This window comes from Mus musculus, chromosome 6 (genome assembly GCF_000001635.26).
Source record: "Mus musculus strain C57BL/6J chromosome 6, GRCm38.p6 C57BL/6J".
Classification (NCBI taxonomy): domain Eukaryota; kingdom Metazoa; phylum Chordata; class Mammalia; order Rodentia; family Muridae; genus Mus; species Mus musculus.
In genome coordinates, this window is record NC_000072.6 from 41,530,497 (window position 1) to 41,545,742 (window position 15,246).

At 44.1% G+C, this 15,246-nt stretch overlaps 1 pseudogene, 16 gene segments (V, D, J or C) and 1 further gene; all 18 read left to right on the forward strand.

Annotated features, from left to right (window-relative positions):
• The window catches only part of Tcrb (T cell receptor beta chain), a 667,076-nt gene that overhangs the window by 639,201 nt on the left and 12,629 nt on the right, over positions 1 to 15,246 (forward strand).
• On the forward strand, positions 2,705 to 2,716 carry Trbd1 (T cell receptor beta, D region 1). The segment is given in 1 exon segment: positions 2,705 to 2,716. A coding segment is annotated over 1 exon segment (12 nt).
• On the forward strand, positions 3,368 to 3,415 carry Trbj1-1 (T cell receptor beta joining 1-1). The segment is given in 1 exon segment: positions 3,368 to 3,415. A coding segment is annotated over 1 exon segment (48 nt).
• On the forward strand, positions 3,505 to 3,552 carry Trbj1-2 (T cell receptor beta joining 1-2). The segment is given in 1 exon segment: positions 3,505 to 3,552. A coding segment is annotated over 1 exon segment (48 nt).
• On the forward strand, positions 3,827 to 3,876 carry Trbj1-3 (T cell receptor beta joining 1-3). The segment is given in 1 exon segment: positions 3,827 to 3,876. A coding segment is annotated over 1 exon segment (50 nt).
• On the forward strand, positions 4,315 to 4,365 carry Trbj1-4 (T cell receptor beta joining 1-4). The segment is given in 1 exon segment: positions 4,315 to 4,365. A coding segment is annotated over 1 exon segment (51 nt).
• On the forward strand, positions 4,588 to 4,637 carry Trbj1-5 (T cell receptor beta joining 1-5). The segment is given in 1 exon segment: positions 4,588 to 4,637. A coding segment is annotated over 1 exon segment (50 nt).
• On the forward strand, positions 5,058 to 5,110 carry Trbj1-6 (T cell receptor beta joining 1-6). The segment is given in 1 exon segment: positions 5,058 to 5,110. A coding segment is annotated over 1 exon segment (53 nt).
• On the forward strand, positions 5,146 to 5,191 carry Trbj1-7 (T cell receptor beta joining 1-7). The segment is given in 1 exon segment: positions 5,146 to 5,191. A coding segment is annotated over 1 exon segment (46 nt).
• Trbc1 (T cell receptor beta, constant region 1) lies at positions 7,723 to 9,169 on the forward strand. The segment is given in 4 exon segments: positions 7,723 to 8,097; positions 8,619 to 8,634; positions 8,733 to 8,839; positions 9,149 to 9,169. Coding segments are annotated over 4 exon segments (519 nt in total).
• Positions 11,667 to 11,680, forward strand: Trbd2 (T cell receptor beta, D region 2). The segment is given in 1 exon segment: positions 11,667 to 11,680. A coding segment is annotated over 1 exon segment (14 nt).
• Positions 12,258 to 12,307, forward strand: Trbj2-1 (T cell receptor beta joining 2-1). The segment is given in 1 exon segment: positions 12,258 to 12,307. A coding segment is annotated over 1 exon segment (50 nt).
• Trbj2-2 (T cell receptor beta joining 2-2) lies at positions 12,461 to 12,511 on the forward strand. The segment is given in 1 exon segment: positions 12,461 to 12,511. A coding segment is annotated over 1 exon segment (51 nt).
• Trbj2-3 (T cell receptor beta joining 2-3) lies at positions 12,727 to 12,775 on the forward strand. The segment is given in 1 exon segment: positions 12,727 to 12,775. A coding segment is annotated over 1 exon segment (49 nt).
• Trbj2-4 (T cell receptor beta joining 2-4) lies at positions 12,866 to 12,914 on the forward strand. The segment is given in 1 exon segment: positions 12,866 to 12,914. A coding segment is annotated over 1 exon segment (49 nt).
• Positions 12,957 to 13,005, forward strand: Trbj2-5 (T cell receptor beta joining 2-5). The segment is given in 1 exon segment: positions 12,957 to 13,005. A coding segment is annotated over 1 exon segment (49 nt).
• Trbj2-6 (T cell receptor beta joining 2-6) lies at positions 13,102 to 13,149 on the forward strand (annotated as a pseudogene). The gene is given in 1 exon segment: positions 13,102 to 13,149. A coding segment is annotated over 1 exon segment (48 nt).
• On the forward strand, positions 13,314 to 13,360 carry Trbj2-7 (T cell receptor beta joining 2-7). The segment is given in 1 exon segment: positions 13,314 to 13,360. A coding segment is annotated over 1 exon segment (47 nt).

Below are 15,246 nucleotides of genomic sequence, written 5' to 3' on the forward strand. Positions count from 1 at the left end.
ACTATAATCTTCAAGGCCAGATGAAATCAAAATACTCAGCTACATGATTAAAAGAAAACGCTGGCTCAGTGAGTCCATCATTGCTAGGGAAAGGGGTTGAGTGAGATGTCAAAAGGTGAAAAAAGATATCAAATAAAATGTACAGCTCAATGGGAAAAAAAGAGAAAAGGATAGACTTTGTCACCTTAAGATAGTTAACTGTGGTTGGCCTTCTTAAGCAGGCTTACAGTAGAGTTTTAAGGTCTGCCGCTAGTGATGAGACAGACTGTCTCTGCTTTGCCCAGTTCAGAGCACCAGCAGCTAGCACTCTGGTCTTATCCTAGTCTTACAACTTTTTGTTTGGCCCAGGGTTGAGGAGCTGGTCGCAGTCCTCCCACTGTGACAAAGCATACACAAGAACCCCTTCTGGTTATTTATTTAGCATTGTTAACAAACCCAGCCCTAGATATTTTTATTCACAGGCTCGTGAAAAATTATCTAGAGATCTGAACCTTGACAAGCTTCGCTGGGCCTCTCTGAACAAGCATAGGATCATGCAACAATGCCTTACACATACCAATCTTTGGAGATAGTAATAACTTAAAACTAAGTCCTTTCGGCAGAAAAATTTCATATATTTTATAGAAATGACATTTTATTGGTTTTCCTTCCTTTTATACTGATTTTAAATTTTTATTTAGAACAAATAATATAGCTATACGGCTCCAAAACTGAAATCTCACCATTAAGCCATCAATGAGAAATGGCCCTGTGCTCTGCTTCTGTGCACTCTGCCTGCTTGTGGTGGGCAATTGCTTTCAATAGATTGTCTTACTTTTTACCAGAATTTCTTTTTTGTTGTTGTTTTGTTTTGCAATTCTGAGGAATCAAACCCCAAGTTCTCAATCATTTCATGCAGTCAGCCTACCAATAAATTAGTGTCAGCCCTCTGCCCAGTGTTTCTCTATGAAGTCTTTTACTGGGATACTTATTAGTTAATTCTTATGCCCTGTCTCTTTTGCTAAACAGAAGGTAGCACACTTCTATAAAACTCTGCAGTTGGCTTTTTCCCAGTTACCTGTGTGAGAGAGAACACACTGACATGATACAAATATTCCACACTCATTTAAACATTTTTACTTTTCAAGCTATTTGAACTTGTGGAAAGAGTCTACTCTGTAGACCATGCTGGCTGTGTTTATAACAATCCTCCTGCCTCAGCCTCCCAAGTACTAAATGTTTCATTTGTATGCAACTATACCTACAAAGTAAATTTCCTTGGGTTGTGTTTCTGGATAAAAACAAAAATGCATTTATAGCTTCATAGTTGTTTTCTAGTTATTTTCTATACAGATTGTTTTATTAAGTTAGCATTCCTATTAGCAACAAATATACTAAAGTCTTTACTTCACTGCAGATTCCCCAGGAAAGCAGTCTCTAATAACCCAGTTTTCTCAAATTGCTGATAGGCGTGATTTCAATGACATTTTTCCTTTGTGTGTCATTGTGAAAACTTTTCCCTACACTTAAGCATCATTTTGATTTCTCTTTCTCCAAAACATCTGGTATTTGCCTTTTTTACTTTATGTATTTATTTTAGCTATTGAATTATCTTATTGATTACTAGCTCTGACGGTGAGAATTGGAAATGTTTTCCCATGTTTTTAGTTAGCTTTTGATTCTGTTTCTTTCTCTTTTTTTTTTCCATTCAAATGTGACAAAATTTCATAGTCGTCTGTCTTTTCATCATCTGGGTCTTAAGTCACCACTTGACAGGCAATAATATGAAGCATCACTAGGGGGAAAGATACCCAAAGCGTGCAAAGGCAGGTTGAATTTTGGAATATGATTGTCTGGTTTTGAGACTAAGTCCCAAAATACAGCCCTAGCTGACCCGAAACTCCATCCTGAGACTAGGCTCAAACTCACAGACTTGCCTGTTTCTGCTTCCACAGTGCTAGGATGTATGTATGTGCCTCCATCCCCAGCCAGATTCTTCTTGAAACAGGAAAATTGAAATATCTACTAATGCATTGAAAAGACTTCAGAGAAGACGACCATGTAGCTGTGATCACATGACCTTGCAATTATATTAGAATGATTTCCAAACTGTGTCTCTACCCAGCTTACATGGGGACTTGTCCTTAACTCCCTTTACCTAGCAAGATAGGTACTAACGTGGTAGGAAACACATGTGGTTACATCACGTCATTTCACACTCGTTGTTAGAAATGTGGTGCATTCTTCACCACCGTTCTAAGAAGTCCAGAGCCTAAGTTAGCCCCTTGAAAAGGCTCAAATTTGTCACACACAGAGTCTTGATTGTGGGACAAGGTATAACCTCTGAGTGACGCACAGCCTTAGGGCAAGGGCAAAGCTAGGCTAGATTGGGGGCTGTTACTTCTTCATAGGGTGGTTCCCTTATATGACAAAAATTTGAGAAGGGCGGATACAAGAGGGAATCCAGCCCCTTCAGCAAAGATCATTTCAATGACACCCAGCGCCAAGAAAAAAGAACATTCAAAAGAAGAACAGGGGGTAAAGAGGAAACCCCTGCATTAGCTCGCATCTTACCACCACCTTGCACAATGGGGGTCGGGGGGGGATGTCACCTTCCTTATCTTCAACTCCCCCCCAGAGGAGCAGCTTATCTGGTGGTTTCTTCCAGCCCTCAAGGGGTAGACCTATGGGAGGGTCCTTTTTTGTATAAAGCTGTAACATTGTGGGGACAGGGGGCCACGGTGATTCAATTCTATGGGAAGCCTTTACAAAAACCATTCTGTCTGTCCCAAGGCCCACAGTCCTCTACTCTTCTCCTGGGTCGCAAGCCTAGATGTGTTTAGATCCAGAATGCTTTCACGTCACCTCTGCAGCCTGCTAGGCCAAGATTGTGGAGAAGAATGGGGCCTTACCAGAGCAGGAGCCTCCTACACTGAATGAACATAAGAAGAATGGCCTAGTGGCCCTAGCAGCAAAGGATGCAGGGAAATCCTCTTCTGCCAACGTCCATAAAACAGACCACCATCAGTGGATAGGTGAGCCAGAGGTGAACAGTTCTACAGGTTTGTTTTGTTTTAAAAGATCTCAGCTCTTGATGAATATCATCATAGGACCAGGAAAACTGTTCTCTGACAGGCTACCTCACTTTGATGGACCTTGAGAGAGGAACAATATATATGGGGGATTCTTCACAAAAGGGATGTAAGTTCCACTGGAGGGAATCTACCATGTTTGACATTGCCACAAGTCTATCGTCAAAATGTTCTTTTGTGCAATACCTGTGATGCACACAAAGCGATTACTCCTCCTATGGTCCTCTAGATACTAGCTGGGAAGAGCCTCTCTTCACCCCTTAAGATTATTTTTCTCCTCATCCTATGGCACTGTGCAAACACAGAAGTCTTCTTTGGTAAAGGAACCAGACTCACAGTTGTAGGTAAGATATCTTTCAGGTAAATTTCCAGGTCTCTCTTCGGACAAAGCATGTCCTCCGTGTCCATATTCGAGTATCTGTATTCTGATGTGCAAACTCCGACTACACCTTCGGCTCAGGGACCAGGCTTTTGGTAATAGGTAAGGCCTGAGGGTCTTTGGGTGTGGGATGGAAAGTGTAATACTGTTCTGGTAATCAGAGGAAGGATGCTGCTCATGGTTCCTCCTTGAGGAAGAGGCTCTCTCATGTCTGGGACTACATTCTAATGAGGCTGGATCCACAAAGGTGGATTCATCATAGGTCCAGGAATGTTTATGGTGGAGTCAAGATGAACCTCGGGTGGAAGTCAGGAAAGAGAGAGGAGAAAGGCTCACAGAGAGGGAGGGGGTTTTGAAGTGGACCCGGGAGGCTGTGTTCTGGAAATACGCTCTATTTTGGAGAAGGAAGCCGGCTCATTGTTGTAGGTAAGTTAGGGCCAAATGGCTGGGTACTGGGTGAAGTTTCTCTCTGAGGTGCCCAGGTTGCAGTGTACTTCTATCAGAAAGAACTAAACTCCTCTGCTCATGCATGCACGAAGGGATGAATGCCCACAGGTGGCTATGCGAAGCCTCGGCATCGTTTAATGCAGGCAAGCTCAACTGGGAGTAAGCCTCATGTACTGTTCACAGTCCTACGGTTTGGCTCTTCCATATAGGCAGAAGACAGGCTTGGGCAGGGAAGATGTATGGGCCATTAGGAAACGTGATTGCTAATTACATTAGTTAATATGGCATAGTTGTCTGTCCTTCTACTCCCCAGAGATAACACCTTCCTCAGGAATGAGGGAAGCTAGCTGCCAGGCAGGCACAGGGAGGAGGGGCAGGAAGCATGAGGAAGTTTTACCACCAGGCTTTAATGTTGTGTTTCCAACGAAAGATTATTTTTCGGTCATGGAACCAAGCTGTCTGTCCTGGGTATGTAAAAGATTTCTTTCTCGGGAGGGTGTGTTGTAAACCTAGAGCCACGGGGAACTCCTCGGGCAAGGTGAGGACTGCAAAGGCAGCCTGGGCTGTGGTTCAGGGAGGAAGGAAGGATGGTGAATGTGCCTGAGCCCCTGGAGATTCTGTGCAGAGTCCTGCCTCAAAGAAGGGTCCCATCAGCTCTTTGGGAGTTTGTCACCCTCATGTTGTACTGTGTAACAACCAGGCTCCGCTTTTTGGAGAGGGGACTCGACTCTCTGTTCTAGGTAAACTATGGGACCAAACTGGTGGGACCATTGTCCTTTGGACCTGGAGTGTCTGTAACCCCAGAGCTGGTGGAAGGGACTGGGAAATTTAGTTATTCCTTTACTTGCTAGGTTCTGAAATGGAACTCTGCCTCACTTATGAGGAGATGCATCAGCACCTGCTTCTTTTCCCCTGAGTCTGCAGTCTAGGAGTCTTTTCCTGCCTTCTTCCCAGGGTCATCCTACAGTTTTGTTTGCATGGGTGTGCTCCTTCTGAGTCCCTTCCCCCTGTCTCTCTCCTGTGACATGCCTCATGGTATTACTGGAGTCTGGAATACTTCCTGCAGGCAGAGAGGTAGTCATTCAGGTCTCAGGGATCTAAGACTCGCTCTCTAGCTTTGGGACCGCTGGTAGGTTTTACCAAGGCCACCTGCAGCTGTGTTCCTATAATTCGCCCCTCTACTTTGCGGCAGGCACCCGGCTCACTGTGACAGGTATGGGGGCTCCATTTCTGACTGGAGGGGTTGTGCCTGTGTTGGATGACCATGGTCTTGGAAAGGAACTTAGGTATAAGATAAGACAGAATCCTTAGGTATAAGGTAAGACAGAGTCGTCCCTTCCCATCTGGAACCCTCTACCTTTCTACCTTCCCCAGAGCCTGGTCGCTTGCTCTTCTCTGGGTTTGTTTTCGTGTTCTGGACACAGAATGCCTTTCTTCAGGGCTTTGAGTCTTCTTGCTCTTCTTTTTACTATTCTTTGGGCTACTGTCTTCAGTGACTTCTGAGCGGATGCATTACTTGTTTTTTCTCTTAGCCTCATCTCCACTCTTTCCATTCTCTATCCGCTTCTGCCTTGTTGGATTGGTTTGATACATAGAGCTCTGTCTGCTGATTTTAAAATATCAACACTGACCTCCTATGCAGACTTCTGCTCCCTCCTTCATCTTCTGCCTGCTCTCTGTCCTTATCAGTTTCTGAGGATACATGTCTGTCTTCCTTGTGTGGTAGAAGGACTGTACAGCAGAAGGGATCAGGTCCTAGTGGTCTCAGGGTGACCTGGGGACAAATCCTGAGGAAAGGCATATGTGTGTCATAGCATTATAGGAACTCTAGCTGCCTACAGGAGTTCAGAGTATATTATACTTGGTGGATATCTCAGGGTTAGGGAAAAAAAAAAACCTTATAACAAGAGAATGATATATTAGCAACAAAATATGTAAAAAGACGGGAAAATAATGGTCCTGAGACTCCAGGTTTGTCTTGTGATATTAAGCTAATGAAAGACTAGCATAAGCAATATCATGCTTGGGAGGAAGCAGAAGAGCTATCAGGCAGGGGGACAACATGCGGTCTAGGAGATACAGGAAAAGGGGAAGAATGGGACGCCTTGGTCCTCCCAGGACTGGTAGCTTCCATAAATATTGTCTTATAGATGGACAGGAACCATGCCATGGAAATTAGAGGAAATTACTGAGCACTGCTTTCAAAGGTCTGGGGCTCAAAGAGGGGGAAATTCATGGAATAATTTTCTTTTGAAAAAAATTAAATGTGTTAGGCTATCCCAGACTCTCTAAGACATGCCAAAAAGAAATAAAGAAAGAAAGGAAGGGAAGGGAAGGGAAGGGAAGGGAAGGGAAGGGAAGGGAAGGGAAGGGAAGGGAAGGAAAGGAAAGGAAAGGAAAGGAAAGGAAAGGAAAGGAAAGGAAAGGAAAGGAAAGGAAAGGAAAGGAAAGAGGAAAGAAAAGGAAAGGAAAAAAAGGAAAGGAAAAGAAAGGACTACTTTATGTTTAAAATTATTGGTTTTGTTTGACTTTTACTTTTGAGAACTTTATAAGTGATTATTAAGTCTACATCTTTCCTATCCTTCCCTCCTCCTTTCTGTCTCCTAAATTCTCTTAAAGGATTCAAAGGTTACCTTATGTGGCCACATGTATTTCTATTTTTAACTATCCTCCAAGCCACTGTCTGTCTTTCTCCAAACTTGTTTCTCAATTTTCCTGTTAAATCCTCAACTTCAGACAGAGAAGAACGATCTTATGTTGTCCTGTTTCTGCATGAGAACCTTACTTCTAGGTTAGAACAGAGCCAAAGAGGGAGAACATGCTTGCACGATGTGTGTGGATTTTGCATCTCTCATGTCTTCAGAGGGGGGTCATTCATTTCAATAATCCTAGGAGTTTTTATCTGTCCCCTCTTCTAAGTGTGTGACTGGGTCCAGGCCTTTCCAGTGGAAACCCACGTCTGAAATGACCCCTGTACTTTATAATTTGTTTACAGGAATCTTTCACTATATTAAAGAATAGAACATTTAGTTGTAAACTAGAATTCTGAAACTCATCAGGGAGGTTCACTGAGCACTGAAAAAATAAGAGTTCAACCTGTGAATAATATCTTCCACAGGATTGCGGCTTTCCTATGCAAGCCACCACAGCTCTCTTACATCTCAGTGTAGGAGTGAATGTGGAACATCAGGTAGGCTATCAGCCAGAGACAAGCTGGAACCTCAAAGCAACTTGGGTGCAGTGGGGGAGGAGGTTGTATTGAGCAAGATATTCAGAAACTCAGAGATGTCTCTGGATGTTCTGTGGGAAATGTCTCTTTTAGGCAATGAAAGTTTATACTATGCAGAATGACCCAAACACATTGATATAACCACCTTACCCCCAAAAGGAAAATAGTAATAAGGAAAAAAGTATCTTGACATTAGTATGACACTTTTGTCTTAAAATTCAATCTCACTCAGAGCCACTGTTTCAAATAGCCATGCATGGATTCTTTTTCAAAAGAAAAAAACAATGGTTATATTCTTTTTAACCAATAGTCAACATCTAAGTACATGAGTCATTATGAGAAAGTCCAAAAACTCGGGGTACCATTCCACCATAGAAAATTGGGGGGGGATATATGCAAAACATATACTTAGAACAATCCATAAAGAAGAGGGAATATGGAAGGAGACCAGGAACAGAGTTGGACAAGGGCAGAAAACAAGCAGGACCTGCTACAACATAGTTGTACTTAATAATGACCATTTTCAGCCCTTTCTTACAAGATCAAGGCAGATCCAGATAGCTCTCAGACCATTCGTACTCTCTTTACTTTCCAGAGGATCTGAGAAATGTGACTCCACCCAAGGTCTCCTTGTTTGAGCCATCAAAAGCAGAGATTGCAAACAAACAAAAGGCTACCCTCGTGTGCTTGGCCAGGGGCTTCTTCCCTGACCACGTGGAGCTGAGCTGGTGGGTGAATGGCAAGGAGGTCCACAGTGGGGTCAGCACGGACCCTCAGGCCTACAAGGAGAGCAATTATAGCTACTGCCTGAGCAGCCGCCTGAGGGTCTCTGCTACCTTCTGGCACAATCCTCGCAACCACTTCCGCTGCCAAGTGCAGTTCCATGGGCTTTCAGAGGAGGACAAGTGGCCAGAGGGCTCACCCAAACCTGTCACACAGAACATCAGTGCAGAGGCCTGGGGCCGAGCAGGTAAGTGGGACCTGGGGAGCTGGCAAGAAGAATAAGCATCAGTCGTGCCAATGAAAAAATGGAAAGATGCAGGTGAAAAGCCAGGAAGTCTAGATACAGAAAAAAAAAAAAAAAAAAAAAAGCAAAATTTAAAAAAAAAATTTAAAAATAAAAACCGTGGAAAGGGATGAAAGCCTCCCAAGAAGCTAAACAAGGCAACTATGTATAATTCTAACTCCAGATCCTCATTCCGGAACCCTTACCTGTAGGGTCTCCATTCCATGCTCCTTGTACAGCTAAGTAACTGAATCATTACCTTTGGTGCCTAAGCCATGAATTTCAATAACAATTGGTACAACAGAAGAGAGACAGTTCTGGAGTCTCCTGGGGGTTGGGGTTCAGGGAAGGCGTTTAATCTGGGCCTGTCAAGATTGTCAATCAATACTATGCTAGCCCCTAGATTGGCTTAATCTTCAATCTTCTTAATAAAAAGAGGTCTCATCCATTTTCCTCTCTCCCTCTCTCTTTCTCTCTTCTTTCAGACTGTGGGATTACCTCAGGTAAGTGAGTTGACTCTCTCTTCCCCTCTCATGATTATGACTGTAGAGCTAGCTAGCTGTCCAAAGGTCCTTACCTGCTCTCCTTTTCTGTCAACAGCATCCTATCAACAAGGGGTCTTGTCTGCCACCATCCTCTATGAGATCCTGCTAGGGAAAGCCACCCTGTATGCTGTGCTTGTCAGTACACTGGTGGTGATGGCTATGGTAAGGAACAGGCAGATGGAGCTTATGGGGAGGTGACACATGCAACCCAGGCATTTACAACCAGTGGCTTAGGCCTCTTCCAGAAGTAGAGGGGAGCAGTAGAGAGAGGTCTGCTTCCATGGTGTAAAAGACAAGAAGAAACTTCAAAGAACTGTAGTGGATAGCTATAGAGGATAAGCTGTGATAACTCAAAAGCCCAAGGGATGTTTTAGTAGCTCTATCGTTTGTCTGAACAATGGGCCTTTGTATATTCTCTCAAGCCACACTATGCAAGGCCATTGGTAAACCTAAAATGATTCTCATCTGCAGGTCAAAAGAAAGAATTCATGAAGCCAGATGTGAAGATGAATACAAGAGCTGACAACACATTGTGTTAATACAGATTTTCTTCTCCCAGAACTTCTGAAGAGCTATTCTCATTTGTCTGTGCATCCCAAATTCTGCCTACTAGTCACGCATAGGTGCATTTGTATGTCTGAAATTCTTGTGACCTGGAAAATGCCTACACTTACAATCAAACCAATAAACATGTTCTAGGACGGCCTGACTCTCTCTTGTGTGTATAGATATCTTTATTTCTTGTCTGTCTCTAAGCTTGTTGATGAATCATAAAAGAAGAGATATTCAAGAAAAGGATGGCCACACTGGGTAAGAAAAGTGAGGGCCCCACCCTCAAACTAACAGAAGAAGATGATTAAGTTTGGAAGGTAGTGACAGGAACTAAAAATTCTCAAGAGAGAAAGACAGAGGTACTGAATACAGGAAGTCTCTTACCTTCAAAAACAAACAAGCAAAAGAAACAAAAAGTTTGTGCTCTGCAGAGCAACAACTACAAGTTACACAAATGTATCCACCTCCAACTTGTCATATCCCTGTGGCTAACAAGGCTTGGTTCCCTGTGTGCCACTAATCTCCCTTTTGGCCTCTCACTCAACACACGTGTTCATTTACCAAGCATCTTTCCTAGATGATCACACATGACAATGCACTGACTTGGAAATTTATATTAAGATAGAAGATGTGTCTTTCATTTAAGATACAAATCTGTTGATAAATTATTCCCCAGTGAAATGGATGGATGTAAGCAACATCCTATGGGTGTGCCTAGAAGGACAGAAAATACAGCTTCCTACAAGTAAGAGCAAGCCCTATTGCTACATCTAGAAAGCCTGCACATCTCTTGAGTTCTCATTGCAGCCATGGAGGTGTAGTCATCATCCTTAAGATGACAGAAATATTTAATGATTCATTTTACCTCATAGCCCCCCCTCTCTCATACTTTTTTCCTTCTATCCTCTTCATGCCATTCTGCAAGTTCTCCTTCTGCCTGCTCCATCTGGAGCAACATGGGACCACTTCTTCCCTCAGTAATCCTTACTTCATTTTAAGGACTTGGATTCATTGCCTTCCTGGAACCTTTTCTAGTGGTTTTTGTCCAGTCCTTCCTTCTTCCTAAAACTAGATCAAGAACATTCTGGACTGTTTAGCTCCTTATAAAGACCTCCCTTGTAACATTTATCATACTCAATGGGAAGTGTTTCCTATCTGACACCTCCCATGTAACTGTTGGCTTCCCCATAACTAAGGTGTTATTTCTGATAGTGCCCTGGGATACTGCATGGTATTTTGCTTCAGGGCAGACACTTAGTGGTAATTTCCTAATAAACACATGAATGGTGAGGGAAATGAAAGTGACCCAGTTTTATAAGCAGCCATTTCAGTGAGGCCTTCCCTCTTGCTTGCATATGATTTTAGAGTTTAATCTGTGCAAAAATACACACAAAGCCACATATAGACAGACATGCTTCATGTGCATTCATATCACACAGTGAGCACCTATCACTGTAACCTCTCACCAATGACAGAACAGAGGTAACTAAACCACAGCTTTCAAGAAAACAATCTGTCCATAAGGGGACTAAGTCACAAGAAAAAAAAAAGAAAGAAAGAAAAGAAAAAGAAAAAGAAAAAGAAAAAGAAAAAGAAAAAGAAAAAGAAAAAGAAAAAGAAAAAGAAAAAGAAAAAGAAATAAAAGCCAGCACTTTGAAATAGCTGAGTAAACTGTCCACAAAATTGTACTCAGCAGTTAGGTTATCAGAGGAGGGCATGCAAACATACAGATTCTTCAAAACTGTGCACTTTGTGCACTCCAGAGAGTGCTCATGCTCACCAGAAGCAAGAGAAAAAGCACAGACAACAAGACAGGATGCTTTGGAGTTTAGCCATTTACCTGGGAACGTGAAAGAGACAAAATTAATCAAAATCAAGGCTGAGAAACCATATCAGCACATGCCTCTCTGAGAATGGACTCATTTCCTGGCAACCAGCTCAGAAGCTAACACATAGAGCCTAATGCATAGCCCACTGCATACTACGGACTAAGTAAATGAGAAAGCTGAACATTGTCCAGTAAGCAACAGGAATGATGATAGTTTCTGAGGCATGTGTCTCTGCGTTCTAAGTTACATCAGCTGTTCTGTGGAGTCTCCTGGTAGGGACCTTATCACTTCACTCCTCCCACCCATTTCTCTATAAATGCCAGTCTAAGCAGGTGGGCACTGTGACAAAGAGGAGGAAACCCAGTGATATAGATGTTCTCCCAGAGTGAGACCACATTCAGAACAGGGCTCCCTGCCCCCATCAACAATACCAGTCCCAAGGACATCTCCAAGCTCCTCCCCTCTTTAGATTTACCCAGCTTGAGACTTTTCCCAGCCCCTCTCAGTCAGACAAACCTCTCTGCCACCTGGTCTCCCTGCCCCTGCCCAGGCTCTGGGGTAGGCACCTGTGGGGAAGAAACTTTTTTGTATCACGATGTAACATTGTGGGGACTGGGGGGGCCACAATGATTCAACTGGAAGAGGTGCTTTTACAAAAAGCTCTACCCAAAAAAACACCAACTCTCAGCCCAAAAAATGCATTTAACATGTGAGGAGGAGTCTATGTGAGTGGACTCACAAGGTCTTATAACATCTATGCATCTTCTTGCCCTAGCAAGTTTCCCACGAGTGTGAAAGGCTATCCAGGGAAGTGGGACCACCATTCAGCCCTTATCATGTTAACCATCAGCAAAGTATCCGTACATGCATGGGAAATTATGAACTTATTAAAAAGCATTAAGTAGAAAAATAAACCCTTTGTGGGAAAGAAGTTACAAGTCCTTTCTCATTGGAGGCTACCTGGACACCAACAGGAAGCCTTCAGATTTCAAATTCACTTTGTCAAACCCTGAGTGAATAGATGGATATCCGTTCCCAAGCCAAAAGTGGTATCTCCTCCTCAATTTGAGATCGGCCTCATGCAAGGTCAAGATTGCCTTACCAGTTCTGGAGGTAGATGGAGAATGTGAGTAACCCCGGGTCTGTATTGAGGAAGGTGAGGAAAGAGGAAGAATTCTTGGTAGCCCTTTTCTGCTGTGTAACTATGCTGAGCAGTTCTTCGGACCAGGGACACGACTCACCGTCCTAGGTAAGAAGGCAGAGGCCATACAGGTGGGAGAGAAGGTAGGACAGTCAGCCACAAAGACCCCCGGAGCAGAAAACCTTAGCAGAGTGGATATTTAACTATCCAAGGCCCTGTATCAGGAAAGAGGAGGTTTGTGCCAGCATTTCCAGGACTGTGCAAACACCGGGCAGCTCTACTTTGGTGAAGGCTCAAAGCTGACAGTGCTGGGTAAGCAGGCAGCTGGGGGTACCATGGGAGGAAGATATTCAGAGCAGGACAGCTACTCAGCATCCTCTTGGACTGAGCTTATCTGCCAGAGCAGAAGGATTTCTGGATTGGATGCTGGGAATAGAGAAACACTCATGGTTGGTGGGGATCTGAGTCAGGGTTGGAGCAGCAGGAGCGGGAAGCACTGAGTTTTTGTCCTGAGCCTGGAGGCTGTGAGTGCAGAAACGCTGTATTTTGGCTCAGGAACCAGACTGACTGTTCTCGGTAAGTTGGGAGCTAGTAATGAAGGGGAGGGAGCATTTCCCAGGCTAAGGATAGCCAGAGCCAGTTTTTGTCCTGTACCAAGAGGCTGTGAGTCAAAACACCTTGTACTTTGGTGCGGGCACCCGACTATCGGTGCTAGGTAAGCTGGGGTATAGTTTTTGTGTTGGGTTCTGGGGCTGTGAACCAAGACACCCAGTACTTTGGGCCAGGCACTCGGCTCCTCGTGTTAGGTGAGCTGGGGCCCCACGTGCGCGTTCTCAGCGGGATTGGGCTGCAGTGGGCGCGGGTCCCTTGGCCGGGTTTCTCTTGGGAGTCACAGGGTTGTGCAGCCCTTGCCCTGACTGATTGGCAGCCGATTGAACAGCCTATGCGAGCTTCTTGGCAACTGCAGCGGGGAGTTCTGGGGCTTCTGGCGTCTTTACCCTGAGTTCCCAAGCCGGGCGCTGGAGAGGGAGGCTGAGTAGCAGGGAGATTTTCCCTAAATGGGAGAATACCTCGCTGAACCCCGCGGGTTTGTGTGTGGGGTTGAGCCTCTGTGCTCCTATGAACAGTACTTCGGTCCCGGCACCAGGCTCACGGTTTTAGGTAAGATTCACATCTCTCGCTTCCACCCAAATTCCTGGGTCCCTGGAGTAGTTTGGAGTAGACCAGGGTTAGGGAATCTCCGGGAGGGAAATCGATAGTAGGAGACAGCTCTCAACTTCACCCTTTCTGGGGGAGCGGGATGAAAAGGGATTGGGTGCCAAACGTTGTTCGCTCTCTCGCAAGCCAGGACAAGGTAGGTTTCTTTCTCTTTTCTCTGAGGTATGCATGCACTGGGTGGGTGGTGAAGAAAAAGAATTAATTAGGACTCTGGAAGCAAACTTGGTTTTGAAAATAAATAGCCGGCACAAAGAACTAAAGGGCAGATAAAAGCAGGGAGATTCCAAGAGGTGGTGCTGGGAAATCTAGAGTTCCCAGTGGCAAAAGTGGGAGAGGGTCTTTTGAAAGGAGCGAAATGAGTAAAGCAAGAAACCAATGACAGACATATATAAACTAGAACAGAAGAATCAAAAGTCTGGTGGTGTTGACTCGCGATTAAATTCCATCCACTGTTGGCCAAGTTTGGGATCACTTGAAGCAGTGTTGGAGACCCAGTATTAAAACACATTCTCACAACTGATTGGCCCCAAGCAGGGGGAGCTTAGTCACTGGGGTCTGGTAATCCTCAGGTTATTTGCCTAAATCCTGACCTGAAATCTTCACTGCTCAGGCTAGACAGACAGGCTATATCATGAAGGGATTTCATTGACCACACGCACACATTAAAATAGAAACATTTATCTCGGGGAAAATGCTTGAAACCCCTTAGGATCCCAGTATTAGAATGGACTTTAAATATCGCGTGGCAGTGGGGGGTCAAAGGTATAGAAGAGAAATAATTCACAGCCTGGATATGTGAACCTGTATTATTTGGTAACCATAGCAACAGTGAACATCATTTGTGGTTGGAACATTAAGCGGGATCCAAGAGAACTCAGCCATGTTAAATTGTGTCTAAAGGAAATGCTGGGCCTCTGTAGACAGGTGGAATAAAGAAAAGAGCCAGATTGTATAGCCAGATGAGGCTGAATTCCAGTCCTGGCTCTTTGATGATAAGGTAAGCTTGAGTATGTTAATGTGTGACCTAGTTCTATGGCTACAGATAGTGAGGTAGTTTGAAAAGAGGACGATGAGTTTTTCAATTTTACTCACAGCTAGTGCAGTTCTCAAGCAAATCACATACCAGCAGCAGCTTACTAAAGCACAATTCATTTTCACAAGCAATTATACCGCCCAACAATCCTCAGGGATTCACACACATGGATATTTAGCTGCCCCCCCCCCCCCCCGTTTTCCCATTGAATTATACAAGTAATACTTCAGGGTGTAGTGAGAATCTGCTTCTATTTGTCCTGACAGTGGTGTTGATTAATACAATAGAAAACAAAATGCCTGACTCAGGCAAGTGTTTGATTTTTCACAACGTGAGCTAAATCATTGCTTAAGTGAGCCGGGTCAGAGAAGTGCATCCCAGAGTTCCCATGGAAAGCTGGGAGAATCTCAAAGCCAATATCTCTGGGACACAGTAAGACTAGACAGACCTAAAGCAGAGTAGATAGAGTCAAGTACCACGGAGGGAGGCAAGAATGGTACTCTTTCTATCTAGGTGCAGCCTGTAAAGACCTAGGTGCATTGAAAATGATGCACTGGGACAAAGAAACTGATCAGAGGCCAGATGTGCTAGGCCCACATCTACACTCCCAACACTGGGAAGACTTAAACAAGAGCAGTGCCAGGAGTGTGAGGCCAACCGGAGCTACACAAAGAGTTCTAAGCCAGTGTGGAATATAGAGAAATTTAGGCCATTATGGATTGCAGATTAAGATCCTGTCCACCCCACCCCCTAAAAATCCAAAGAAAGAAAAGAAAACTATAGAGACTCCTACCAA